General features: G+C 38.8%; 2 protein-coding genes and 2 long non-coding RNA genes across 5 annotated transcripts; 2 read left to right on the top strand and 2 right to left on the bottom strand.

Moving 5' to 3' along the window:
* Positions 1-788: 788 nt before the first annotated feature.
* LOC110190508 (uncharacterized) lies at positions 789-5,339 on the bottom strand. 2 transcript variants are annotated; one of them, XM_020961029.2, is made up of 6 exons: positions 4,384-5,339; positions 3,371-3,474; positions 3,168-3,306; positions 2,895-3,114; positions 2,394-2,530; positions 789-1,747 (listed from the first exon to the last, which is right to left on the bottom strand). In XM_020961029.2, exons 1-6 carry the CDS (start codon positions 4,615-4,617, stop codon positions 1,109-1,111), a joined length of 1,473 nt encoding a protein of 490 aa, XP_020816688.2. In that variant the 5' UTR covers positions 4,618-5,339; the 3' UTR covers positions 789-1,108. The 2 variants fall into 2 exon arrangements, with proteins under 2 accessions (XP_020816688.2, XP_086690589.1); XM_086834463.1 differs by having other exon boundaries at positions 2,895-3,093; positions 4,384-5,334.
* LOC147643511 (uncharacterized) lies at positions 4,588-7,582 on the top strand. Its single transcript, XR_015272044.1, has 2 exons — positions 4,588-4,724; positions 7,437-7,582. It is a non-coding gene; the product is annotated as an uncharacterized LOC147643511 (long non-coding RNA).
* LOC147643512 (uncharacterized) lies at positions 7,055-7,432 on the top strand. The gene is made up of 2 exons (XR_015272045.1): positions 7,055-7,182; positions 7,250-7,432. It is a non-coding gene; the product is annotated as an uncharacterized LOC147643512 (long non-coding RNA).
* LOC110190548 (clavesin-1) lies at positions 7,209-13,101 on the bottom strand. Its single transcript, XM_020961098.2, has 4 exons — positions 12,915-13,101; positions 8,203-8,657; positions 7,851-8,141; positions 7,209-7,794 (listed from the first exon to the last, which is right to left on the bottom strand). Coding segments are annotated over exons 1-4 (1,002 nt in total). The 5' UTR covers positions 12,916-13,101; the 3' UTR covers positions 7,209-7,539.
* Positions 13,102-13,548: the final 447 nt, after the last annotated feature.

Raw genomic sequence — 13,548 nt, 5'->3', positions numbered from 1 at the left:
CCTTGTCGTTTGCAATTTAGGTATTAAGAATCAATCCAGTTTTGGTCAAATGAAAAGAAAAATTGGAATACATTAATTAATTATTTATACATATAATATAATATTTCTTTTTTTTATGTAAGTTAAAGCATTTTAAAATAATATACAATTACTATTACTTAGGGCTGAAATGTCTAATATATATCTGTTGATGATAATCAAGAATATAAATACATACTTAATAGGGTCCAATATGATTTCTTTACTGCATTGTAAACTTCTGACTAAAATTGTAATACCCTGGCAAGGGTAACAACAACGTCTCGTTGACTTTTCCACACACATGTTGACTGTGCACAGTGGACTGGAACTGCGTGAAAAACGCTTACAATGGATCGCTGCAAAAATCCCAGGCAGCATTTCTGCGAATTGCCAAACCAAGCGAAGGTGCTGATACACAGAGAAAAAAATATTGGATTGGGAAAAGTGGGAAAGTTTTAGCTAATTTATACAGCTAAATTGAAATTTTAGAAATATAAGGAAAATATAATTATGAATACTTGGGAGCCATGGCAAACTAAGAAATTGGATAGCATATGAATGGTACTTGGGGGTATTAAATATTATATCAATTCAAAGAAGAAAATATATATTTCTTATATTAATAATAAATTTTAAATTCTATGGATGTATTAGTTTAAAATAAAATATAATAATTTTCCTATAAATATTAGTTACTTTACTATTTTTGATACAAACCAAACTTTTTACATTTTTACAAAAATAAACAGGACTCAATATAATTGCTATTTATCTTTTTGTAAATATATATTTCTTCTGGAATTAGTTTTTCTAAGTCTTATACTAATACTTTAGCGGGTAATATCAAACCCAAGTGTGTTATAGGATTTTTCTCTGTCTAATCACTGCCATTACGCTGGCAATAAACTGTGTGTTACACGTCGTCGACGTTGAAATGAGCCAAACTTTCCCAAAGAAGCATTTTACAATTCGCAATTAAATTTAATATTTTTTAACGATCGAAAAGTAAATACTCGTACATACAGCATGCGCAGGGGCTAAAGGTGATGATGCTATTTACATTGCCATGGTGGAGGAGCAGCTGCTCCTAGTGGTAGCAGTGCCAGGCTGCTACCCGTTGTCCTGGCGGGGATTCCCGGATGAGTCGCATCTGCTCGGAGCCCGTGTCGCCCGCCTGATCTCCTCCCACTATGACGGTGCCCAGGACCAGCTTCTTGCCCATCTTCTTGGTGGCCAGCGTGATGCGAACAACAATGTCCTCCAGCTGGTCAAGTCTCTGCAGTGGAATGTCTATGGTACCCTCGCCGGAGCCATCGTCCCATTTGGTGGAGAGCGAGGGAAAGAAGACAGGTGACTTCCAAGCATCGATGTAGATGCCATGCTCAAAGGCGGTGGTCTTCACATACACCCCCGAACTGGCCGTGGCCTCCAGTTCGTCCTTGACCTTGTTGGAGCATCGCATCCGCGTGGTTGTCAGCCGGAGCAAGTATCTGCCGGCATCAGAGTTGCTCACATTACTCATGCCCATCTTTCGCTTCACTTCGGCGGTCATCCGTTGCCAATTATTCGCCGATGGAGTATTTGGGCTGGGAGTTGGAGTCGGCTGAGTGGTTGGACTTGTGGGTGTTGGCGGAGGCGTTGAGGGATCCACGGCGGTTGAGTCACATTCCAGGAGATCACGCACCTCAAGGGCCAGCTCCACCACACCCTTGGCAGAGTTTGTCAGCTGAAATGGAGGGAAATATATTTAAATTAATTATTATAATTGTGATTAAAAGAATAGTTAAACATCCGAATATATATTACAGATTTTTCCCCTTTACCTTTATCAAATAATTAGTTACAAGTACTTTTATCAATATCTGGATTTCGTAAAAGTTTCTTAGACATCTAACCCTCGATATGCTGACCATTTTGGCTTAAAAACCTATATTCTCATCGGGTATGTCAACAAATTGAAATCGCATCGACTGATAAGATAATTGACTTAAACTGGAATGAACTAATATAACACCGACACCCTTTTTATTGACATTATATGGTGTGGGTAAAAAAGTATGCGCTTGGCTTTCAATTTATCATTTCCCCCCAAACACTATTGACTCAACTTGCGCATTAATTTTTTTTCGGTTCGGTTGCAATTAAAAAATTTGCTTTCATTTAAGCATTTTGTCGAGCTGAGTGTTGTTGTGTTTTCCCGGGAAGCTTTCACTTTGCAATTAAACAATTAAAAGCGCACATCTCCATTACCATTTAACAAGCCATGTCGCGTGTGTTTTGTAACACCGGGTTCGAGTTTAAGTTCGGGTGAACTTGTTTAGCAATACTCTGGGTCAGGTATGAAATACCAGTACATGGGTTTTCCTACTCACATTGTTATTGCTCGGCGATGACTTGGCCACCGTTGTGGTGATATCTTTAATGGGCAGCCACAGCTCCTCCGTCGAATAACACCCCGTTCGGCTATTGCGCTCGAATAGCTTGGGTTCCAGGTAGCAGGTGACGGAACCTTGAGAGGGAAAACACAACAAAAAATATACAGATAGTTTATATACATGTCTGATTGTGAGATAGTTTCAACATCAAAATGTGACAAGAATAAATTCACAGAAATATGATCAAAAATATTAGAAGTCACTATTAAAATAATATTCTTATGGCTCTTAATGAATTGGAATTTCATTAGAAAATAGTTTTAGTTAAAAGATCTTTTCAAATGATGTCCTAAATTAAACAAGTAAATGTTTTATTAACAAATTCCATATATTTCTGGTATGTGACACATTTTATAGCATACTTTTTGGCACCAGTAAGTTGAATTTTAAGAGCCTCAAAATATTTCATTTTAATAAAATGTATTCCCATTTTCTTACCAATATTCCTGCGTGATTCACTGATGGTAAGAGGTGGCATGGCATCTCTGGCATTTTCAGACTTTTTCTTCCCTTTGACCTGGTCAGTATTGGACTTGCCTCCTCCATTCTCGGCTTTAGATGCATCCGCAGTTCCGGAAGTAGGATCCATAAAACGCTGAACAAAGCTGGTACTCTTGTCTTTCAGCGAGCGGTAGGTCTTATTAAAACGATTGAAGTTCTGGTAAAAAAGGGATTTAACCCAAGTTTGGGAGGTTTGTGTGACCAACTCACTGCGGCCGGAAGTTCCAGCAAAGCGTAGACCGTAAAGACCACAAACTGTCCGGAGAAGAGGTCTCCCGGCTCCGGATCAGAGCTGTTCACCTGACCAATTGCCGGTGTAGAGCGCCGTCCGACATGCTTCATGGAGGATCTACAAGTATTTAATTACAAATTTTTTAATAAATTCATAGTATCGCTTCATATATCACACATACTTGATATCGGGCACCAGGGGAAACTTGAAATTTTCATTGAACTTTGGCCACGTGTTGGTCTGAATACTGCTGTCCATGCGTTTCGTTCCGGGAAATAGCTTTACCTGTGTAATAGTCAGGGGAATGGGGGAGATCAGAAATAGATACATTGAATAATAAATAAATGGGAAATATGTTCTGGGTCGCTGGGAAAATAAAGTGAGGTGCCAAGTAAATGAAATGTAAATGCCTTTGTAAATATTTAGCTCAATAGTTGGATATTATCTTAAACTTTTATTGAAAATTTCCATGGACATTGAGAATAAGATCGGTGATATATTTAATAGTATAGTTACATGAAGCTAAAATACGCAGCTTAGAGAGGAAATCAAATAAGAATTCAATAAAAATCACTTTAAATAATTTAGGGAAATAAAGTTTTGGTTCTCAATTTTAATTATAGTTAATTTATTTGTGGTTGTAGTATTTAGATAAGTTAACTGATAAGTAAACTGATTAATTTCTACTATTGCTTGTAACCATTTATGACCCACTTTCAGTCTAATCTAATTGAAAAAATGATTAATTTCTGTAGATTATGTGAAAAAAAGTATTGTAAAACTTCACCATTATGTCTTTTTAATTTTATCAAATGGAAATGATTTAAAAACTCTTTATAGACACTCTAAAAAAAAGTATAAGTCTGGGAATTATTTTTAATTTTATCGAAATATATTCTTATTTAAGTGCCACAGAAATCTCAGGTCTCCCGCACAATAATGTTAAGAAAAGTATCTAAAGTGTTCAAACAATTTTAAAATGATATGAAATAGTATGAAGTGACACGTTTATATCAACCAGAATCAAGCATACTCTTAGAAACCTTCTAGATAGATTTCCAATCAGTTCAGATACTTTTGTATCTTTGTCATTTGTTGGGTTGTTTACCAACGTAAAATACGCTATTTTCACAGTTCTATAACTAAGTCATATCACACATCACATAATATCATGACTAATTAGCACTAATTTACCTTTATCAAATACCCCTGGACGATCTTGAAGCCGAACAGCGATGGCAGATGTCGGGCGGCAATCAAATGTACATTCAGTTCTGGAACGGCTGAGGAATTCTTGAACTGGTCACTATTCTTGGGATTGTCAATGGTGATCTGGAAACCGATCTCCGGTTCCAGGGCCACAGAGTGCCTGGAAGCCCCGTTCGTGGAAGAATGTTGGCCGGGCAACAGGGCCCTTAGCTTGTTCATGGCGAGTGTGGGCTGTGGTTGTTTCTAGTTATATTTCACTCCGCGTTGCACTGGTTTCTCTGGGGTTTCCATCCGATTGCGAACACAGCCAAGAAGCGATAAATTTTGTAAGTGACTTAACACCCGCCGCCGACTTTTTCTTATCTACGAATCGTACTTTGCGCTGATAACGAAACTTGCCCCACTCTCGCTATCACTCGCTCTCCCTCCTCTCTGTCTCTCTCTCTGGAAAGTGCAGTGCTCACGCAAAGAGCAATAAACCCCAAAGCTCGTGCTCCCCAAACAGCTGTTCGATGCAAAGCTCGCTCTCTTTCATTTACACTCCCATTTACTACTGCTAATCGTGACCATTGGAATTAGATACGCCAGAGAGCGGCGGCAAACTTATAAATGTACATACAAATCTGTAAGTTAAGCTTACAATCTCCAAAGATCACTAAACACTAAGATGCAGATGCAAAACGCAGACTGACAATCTAAAAACTTCAATTAGAAGATTTGAGCAGAAGAACTTCACAGAATTTCACAACCGCGCTACGTGGAGATGTCAACAACAAGTGCTCGAGAGGTCAGTTCACAAAGCAGAGCACTTAGCGCAACAATTAACGACTTAAATCGAGAACGCGAATGAGAACGTGAATCGGAATCAGACAGTAGATACTGCTGGCGATCTGGTCGCTACGTTCTTCCAGGTGTTCCAGCGCTCAACTGAAAAGTAACTTGGAAATTACTTCGTATGCGGCCATAATAATAAGCGTACAATCATAATGCCGACACACAGTTGCTCGTCGCGCACACGCCGCCCACAGCAGCGGTCAAGATTATAGCTCTAAAGATAGAGATACATTCCATTAATTGTGGATATATCAATATTTTCAGATATTTTAATTAACACAGATTCGTATTAAAACCTTGGAGATACAAATTGGAATATTTATTTAATTTTTATAAGAATTAAAAGAATTGCAAAGCATTAAAATTTGAAACATTATGTTTTTTAATTGAGAAATTAGAAATGTCTCATTAAAATGTAAAATAATTAATTACAAGATACTATATTAATACAAAAAAATGTATATTTAGTATTTTATTTTAACTCTTTTAGTTACCTATTATTTTTAACACAACTGTAGTATTTACTCATACTTGGAGCTTAAGAACTTTTGTTCTCTTCTGGCGACCGTAGAATGCACTGAGATTCTCTCGTCGCGGCTTGTGTCACCGTTATCGCGCTACAAAGCAACAGATACTTTGAACATGGGAAGAACCTACATATATACATACATACTTACAGACAGACATTTGTACAAAGATCGGTGGCAAGAATCTTTTTCTTCATATTTTATTAAGCTCATGTTGGAATTAACCACTTAGCGGTTGCACTGTAATTGGGTCTTCTTAGCGGGGCCATCGTGTAGCTCAGGTAGCTAGAGTCTTCTAAACTTTAACAGCTACACAGGCAGAAGTCACCCACTTACGGTACTTTTCACTCAAATTTCCGAAATACCTAAGAAATACTTTGTACAGTAAAAACTCTCCATTAAAAGAATTGGTGTATCGTTGTAACCCATACTTTTTAATTATTTCTCAGTCGCATAATAAGTTAAGTAATTACTCTTGGTGTAAACTTGTGTAGATGTCTTTAATACAAATTGCTGTATCACTTTAAATTTATATTAAGTATTGGCAATAAGGGAATTAATTGGTAAATCGCATATATAGTACTGGTTCTTCCTAATTATCCAGATCTATTTCATTGGCCAGTGCAGGTGATCAGGCAATCACTATCACTATCTATCACAATCACAAGAGATGTGTCCAGTAGGGAGGTCGCGGACAGAATGAGGCTGCGCACAGGCCTGTGTGCCTGTATTTATAGTCCCAGAGAAAAGAGAACAGAGAAAGTGAGAGCGAGGGAGTAAGAGCTATCTCTAGAAAGAGGCAGAGCATGTTAGCGATTAGGATATCTATAGAGATACAGAGAAATTGTTAGACATTAGAGATACACAGAGAGAGAGAGAGAGGGAGATAAACATACATTAAACGATCGTTGCTACGGCAGCTATATGCTATAGTCGTCCGATTTTAATAAAATTAAAACCGAATTATAAATTAATACAAAATGGCTTTATCTAATTTAGATGAAAATAAATTTGCTTGGCTTTTACGAACAATTATCTAAGGCTTATGACAAAAATTGTATAGTTAAAATAATAAGTACAGAAATATGAATATTGTTTAATATTTCAGGTTTAATAATTTATCTTCAAAATTCAATCTGAAAACCCAGAGTAAATTCTAGAGAGCATTTACTGTACCTTAAAGGTGTGGTGTTACCAAAGCCATTTCCTTCCGCTGTTAACAATGCGTCATAACTCTTGCCGGTGAGCAATATTTGAGTTCCTTATATCGAAAAACATGTGCCATAGGGAGATAATAATATTTTTCTTATTAAGAGAGTGTTTCAATAAGGTTTTTCCATTATCTTAGCTTTTCAATAGGAAAACCCAATATATGAAAAATCAATTATCTGCACATTATAAAATTCCCTATTAATCTTAATAAGTAAGAATAAAAACACTTTTAAGTAATTAAAATTCACAAGAATAAGTATATACATATATTTAAATAGACATTCATTTAACGTAACGTAACGCATGGATGGAATATACAACTGTGGGAACTCAAAACCACAGAACCCAAAAACCATATTTGGTTTAAGGACTCTGGATTTTTGGACGGGATCAAAGTCCCCGGCGAGACCTTGGTAGTTATATAATATAGTGGTGATGCTTGTTTTTTTTTTTTTTTTTAAATAGGTACGAAGTGTGCATGCCCGCGCGTCTTGTCGACTGTCTCAATGGTATCCTGACCTATCCTATCTTAGTCTACGGGAATGGAGGGTATTAGCTGAGATGGCGCCTAGTCCACCTCCAGTTTCCTAAAGCTGCCCACGACCCCAGCATCAATGTCGCCAATATCATTGCCAGCAAAGTTGGCCGCATCCTTGGTGACCTCGATCTGCATATCATCCAGGGCAAGGATCGCCGCCCGACGCTTGAGGAGCTTCGCTTTGAACTCGGCTATCATGTCGGCAATGGGAACGGTGCCGCCATACTCCTTGGGCAGGATGGCGGGATCGATCTTGGTCTTTAGAATGTCAACATTCTTGTGAACCTGCAAGGAGAGTAGAATAAGTAATCTCTTTGACTGTACATGATCTTAAAACTTACAATAATTCGCTTCTTGAGCTTATCGCTGAGCATGGACACACCCAGCTCGATGATCCTGTTGGCATAGTGTGGAATATTGACAAAGTGCGTCTCCTTGTGCCTCATGGGGGTGGAGTTCTGGATGCACTTGACAATGCTGCGCAGGTCGGTCAGTGACCAGAGGCTGACAAAGCCCATGTTCATGCCACTCTCATCGTTGATGTACACATATCCAGCCACCTGAGAGTCCTCATCGTCTAGGAGAGCCTCGCAAATCAAACTGTGCACGCGAGCCATTTGCACCGAAGAGAACTGATGGAAATATATTTAATTAATACATTTTCCTTATAGCTTTTCCCAATTTTCAGGTCACCTTGTAGGGATCAAACTTGCCCGCCACGGAGAAGAGCACTTGACGTCCTGTGGCATCGCGCTGCGGCAAAGGCACCAAATATCCATTCTCAAAGATCTCATTAATGGCCGGATCGTTGATGTCCAACTGCTTGAACCACTGGGGGAACAGCTGGCGGATGGTCAGGTAGCGCTCCAGCATCTCACAGGCGGCGGGCACGGAGAACTTCTTGGTGCGAAGGAAGCGCAGCAGGAAAACTGAATCCGTGCGACACTTGCGGATATGAGGATGCTTGTCGATCCACTCCCGGAACTGGGCCAGAGCCTGACGCCTAATGTTCTCATCCTCGTGAAGCTCCTCCTTGGCCACCTGCTTCATGGCCGGACTCAAGCCGCAGACATAGGGGTCATAATCCCCGCCAGAACTGTCCGCTGGTCCATTCAGTTTTGGTTGTTGCAGCACTTCGGTCTCGAGCACTGTCAGGGAAAGGGAAAAATAGTTAATTAAATTATAATTTTATTAAATTTAGAGAGCAGATTTTAAGTGTTCAGATATAGACACTTTAAGATATAACTCTTTGCCCAATTCTCACTTTCACCTGTATAAGGCACGTGACCACGACCACGACTCTCACGATTAACCAACTAAATTTTCTTTTTAATTGCCATAAAAGTCATTAAAATTCGCACTTAGTCTTGGTTGCTTGAGTTAAGAAGACTTGAAAAACTTAATTACTAATTAAATACTTTAAGAAATATACAATGAAGCATTAATACGAAATATCTTTTTAACAGAAAATGTATAATAAATTACATACTATAATGATGATAATGTACAAATAAATAGGGAATTCTTTAATGCAATTTAAATAAATTCCATTAAGCTTTACTAAACCAAAAATATAATTCATTAACTTATATTTTTAAAACCCAAGTGAAAACCTATCTATAAATAAAATTGCAAGGGATTACATAAAGATTACCATCATATTTTACAACCACTTTTAACTTTTAACCAACTTCAAACATGAACTCTGTCAATTAAGAGTAATCTCGATAAAAGCGAAAGCTGATCTTAAAAATATCTCGTTATAAGCCTTCCACTGCACTCATTTAAACCAAATTGAAAAATGTGTAATACCAGCTCAACTATGTAATGCCTCCCGCCCCCTTAGGTTTTAAATTCCACTTAAGATATGATAACAATTTAATTAAAGACCGCATTTTTGGTCCAGTTGTCAGCGAAAATCAGTCTGAAAATCGCCACTGCCACTGCCAGATTTCTTCACGGCGAATATAATTGGCCAGTTGCCCTTGGTCAGGTGTAACCGCCAACGAACTGAGCCGAGTTGCTACTTTGTTGCGCAATCCACAAAAAAACAAAATGTTAAAGCATTCATCGAACTCGGAGTCGAACTCTCAAGGGTCAGCGCAGTTTACTGGACCAGCCACCACAGATATATATCCAAGATATGCCCACATAGATATGCATACCAATTAATCCCACTTGACTTTTGACTGCACAATGTCATGGAGACCGGAATGGTTCGATTGGGAGTGCAATGGCTTGCGTGGGCATCCAGCTCACCACAGTAGCTCTGCCCCATTGTTGGACTTGAATATGCATGAGGATGATTTCTTTGACAGAAATGGTGGTGGTGCCATTTCCGCGATGAAGCCAGCACAGCTGATTTTTTCGCTTTTTACAGAGGTCCATTGACCGTGACCCAAAAAATCTTAGCCGGCTCTGACACTGCTTTGCATATGAAACGAAAATCGGAAGGTTTGGTCTTGGACCCACTCGGTTTTGTCATTTTAGCTCCAACTCCAAGCTCCAAGCTCCAAACGGCTGCCCATTTAAATTTCTAGTCGTAAAAAAACCCCGTCGAAGGTCGAGAGAAAGATGACTGCCCTGTAATTGCGGATCGGATGGATGGATGGCTATGGCGAAGGCGCTGGCGCTGGCAAACAAGGTGTCGGCTACGACCAACTATTTTTTGGTCAACAAACTGTTTATGACCAGTTTGTTCACTTTCATGGCCTTCACACAGTTTTCTCAACGCAATCGATCCATCGCTCTTTTTTTGGGGGCTGATGTAAACAGAAAAAAATATATGTATATATTGAACGTGTGGAATTACCCCTGCTTTGAATACCTCCAAAAAAGTGATCATCAGATATGTGGCCCAAAAGAGTTCAGGCTTTGGTAACTCGATCATTTATGGGCCATACTGACATCCATATGCCGTGCTGAAGATGGCTGTCTAGTGAAACATGCGATTTGTAATTTCGTTATCGTTTCTTTTGCGTTTTCGTTTTCCGCTCCGCCAATTAGCCCGTTCGTTGATTACATCACAGCATAAAAGCTGCCAAACCGAACTACATACATATCGTATATCAGTAAGTATAGTACGGACCACAATATCGCTTTTTTTTGGTAAGAGTAAAGAGTGCAGGCCCCGAGTAATGCTCAAAACTGGTTTTCCCATCCCAATCCACTCCCCACACTATACAGAGAAAGAAATGTTACGAGTGAATATTGATTAAGGTTTAGGTTAAGGGTAGAAATTGCAGCTAACTGGGTTTTAGAGGAGCTTATTTCATTTTTATCTTTATAACATATTTCTTAATATATTATAGTATTTAATTTATTTTAAATCAATTTAAAGATTTGTTAATCAACTTTGTGTATAAAGAATACGTTTGTAAATTGGAGTTTTCAACTTATTTAATAATAGATCAGCCTGCCTTGAAAACATATATAAACAAATATATTCACAAAGAGATGGGAAGTTCTAGTTTCTTATAATATCAATGTTAGTTACGTTGCAAAAATGCATTCAAGATCACTAAGCAGTGATTTTAAGTTAATAAAAATTGATTTGGAACGATAAACATTTAATAAACATTTTAATGTAACGTATGCAAATGTTCCCACAGCTCCTAGATTTTTCTCGTAAAAAATTTGAATTTTAATTTACACTTTTACGGCTCCACTACACCTTATTCTCATAAGGTAACCCCTCTTTTTTTTAAGTGCCTTTTTACTCAATCCCACCCCATGACCGTGCCCATTGGCAATATATGCGTTAGCTGTGCCTCAGTTTCAAACATTTGGAATATATACGAGTTACGAACTAGCGAATTTACGACTTGACGATATTTGCATCTGCCTTTCCGGATTATCATGCAGATTGCATTCTGTCACAATTACAGGGGCAGAGATCGCTCCGATCGCTAATGTTCCCCGGATGAGTTGTGCTTTATATATATTCATGTGTCGAGAATCTAATGGTGGCGTTGTAGAGTCATTAGGCAGCCTGGCCACGTTCGCTAGCCAAGGCCTAATACTAATCCAAGTCATGTTGGTCAAGTCAGGGTCCGAGCAAACACTCATTAGTTGCACTCGAGGTGGGGATTTATTTACTGGCCTACGGTTTATAGCGCCCAGAATAACAGTCGAGGCTATTGCCGCTATTGGTTATTGGTCAAAGGAAATCGTCACGTCGACGTCTGGGACTGCGTCCCTGGCAGTTGCACAATAGCCACTGCCACTTGCCATGAATATTTATATGCGAAGCGCACAAATTGCATTATACCTACACTTGAACAACGCTCGCACAAGTACAAGCAGCCATCCAACTTGGCTTTTATGGCGTTGGCCAACTTCGGCCGAGAAGACCTTGCGGGCCTCGGCAATTAAGCCAGCAAACAGCAAACAGAATTACAAAACCAGCGACGAGGCTCAAACCTCTCAGCACTCAAGACTATTGACCGTAAAATAATTGCCTGGCAGTGGGTCAATATAGCGTGATTAAAAAGGTATTAACAAATGCCTAATCTTTGCTTGGTTACACCCACGCACCTGCTTTTAAAATCTAGCATCGATCTAGATGCACAAAGGAAAAATAATAGAGGGATTAGCTTCAAGTTTATCACTTCAAAAAGGGTGAAAAGAGATTTTAGCTTAACATTTTGGTGAAATGTTTATGAAAATATAAACTTATAACTTTAAATCGATATTAAAGCATCAATATTTTAACTGCAAACGAGAGTTCCTTTATTAAGGAACTTATTGTTTTATTGAAATGAACTTTAATTTAATAATTTCAACTCAGAAATAAATATTAAAAGTTCACATAAACTGTACTTGTACTTTTATAGTGGTAATTCTGTTTTGAGCACTCTAACTTGTATGATTAATTAAATGCTTATAAATCGATTTATTTATAATGTTTTAAAATATCTTTAGATATTATTAATCAGAAATTAATATTTATAAGAATTTACACAAAACCTTTTAATTATATATTTATATTTTAAATATTAAAAGCAAACTGATCCTAACCCGCCGAGCAAATTTCCTTTCTGATATTTAAAAGGTATCCTTTGTTACAAGAACTCAAAATTAACAGATCTAGGATTAATATTTCCTTAACCGATTTTGGAATATTTCCGGCATTGCAGACAAAGTCTATTAAAAGCCAGCTGGTAATCCCAGGTAAACACAGTAGCAAAACGGTCTACAAAATGTCGCTGCGCATGCGCGCAACTGCGCTGCAAAAAGAGCTGTACTTGGTGAAAGCGAAAGTTTTTCTTTGCCGCTACATGAGCTTTTCCCAGGCCTTTTACATAATGCCCCCGATGATGGCACACATATCTCGCCTGATCCTTTGTCGTTAATTTCAAGCTGATATATTCATATGTTGAGAAATTCTGTTGGCTTAAACTCACTTTTGATTTACGCACTGGCACTACTGGGATTTCGGAGGGGATTTCACAAGTCGCTCTCGACGATAATCTTATATAACAATATTTGTATCCCCGGGGGCTCTAATTGATCGCCGGAATATCCGTGTTTGAGCACCGCAACTGGCGACGATGTGAACGTGGGCACGCTTTGAGCGAAACTGCCAATTTTTGGCCTGAAAATTTATTTAAACCACGCTCTCGGCAGCTGCGATTTCACTCAGTTCAGCTAAGCTCAATTCAGCTCAGCTGAGTCTTCGGTTGAGTGGAACCATCAGCGAGTGAGTGGAGCAACCCGAACCCAATCCGAGCTTGGAGATGGGAAAGTGGTTCGGAAAGGCTAACTACTGGTTCGTATTCTTGGCCTGGGTCAAGGTGGCGCATGCCAGCGATCCTCTCTAGCCAAATTGGGGCCAAAAAACCCGGCATGGTGGATCCTCCTTGCCACGGAAGTTCAAAAGCTAAACAATAATAGTTTGTTTTGGCGCGTGTGCACTCCCAAGTATCTCTTTTGTTTTTAGGGTTTACAGAAGGTGACGTCACCTCTCACCTGACTATCTACTAAGGTATGGGGGCAAGCGGGTGGCGGTGATTAACCCAAATGTACTGTACAATCCCC

Source organism: Drosophila serrata, unplaced genomic scaffold (assembly GCF_035046125.1).
Source record: "Drosophila serrata isolate PLE 108 unplaced genomic scaffold, ASM3504612v1 contig_272, whole genome shotgun sequence".
NCBI classification, from domain to species: Eukaryota; Metazoa; Arthropoda; class Insecta; order Diptera; family Drosophilidae; genus Drosophila; species Drosophila serrata.
Note: the sequence above shows the minus strand (reverse complement) of the source record. Positions and strands in the feature narration are given on the sequence as shown.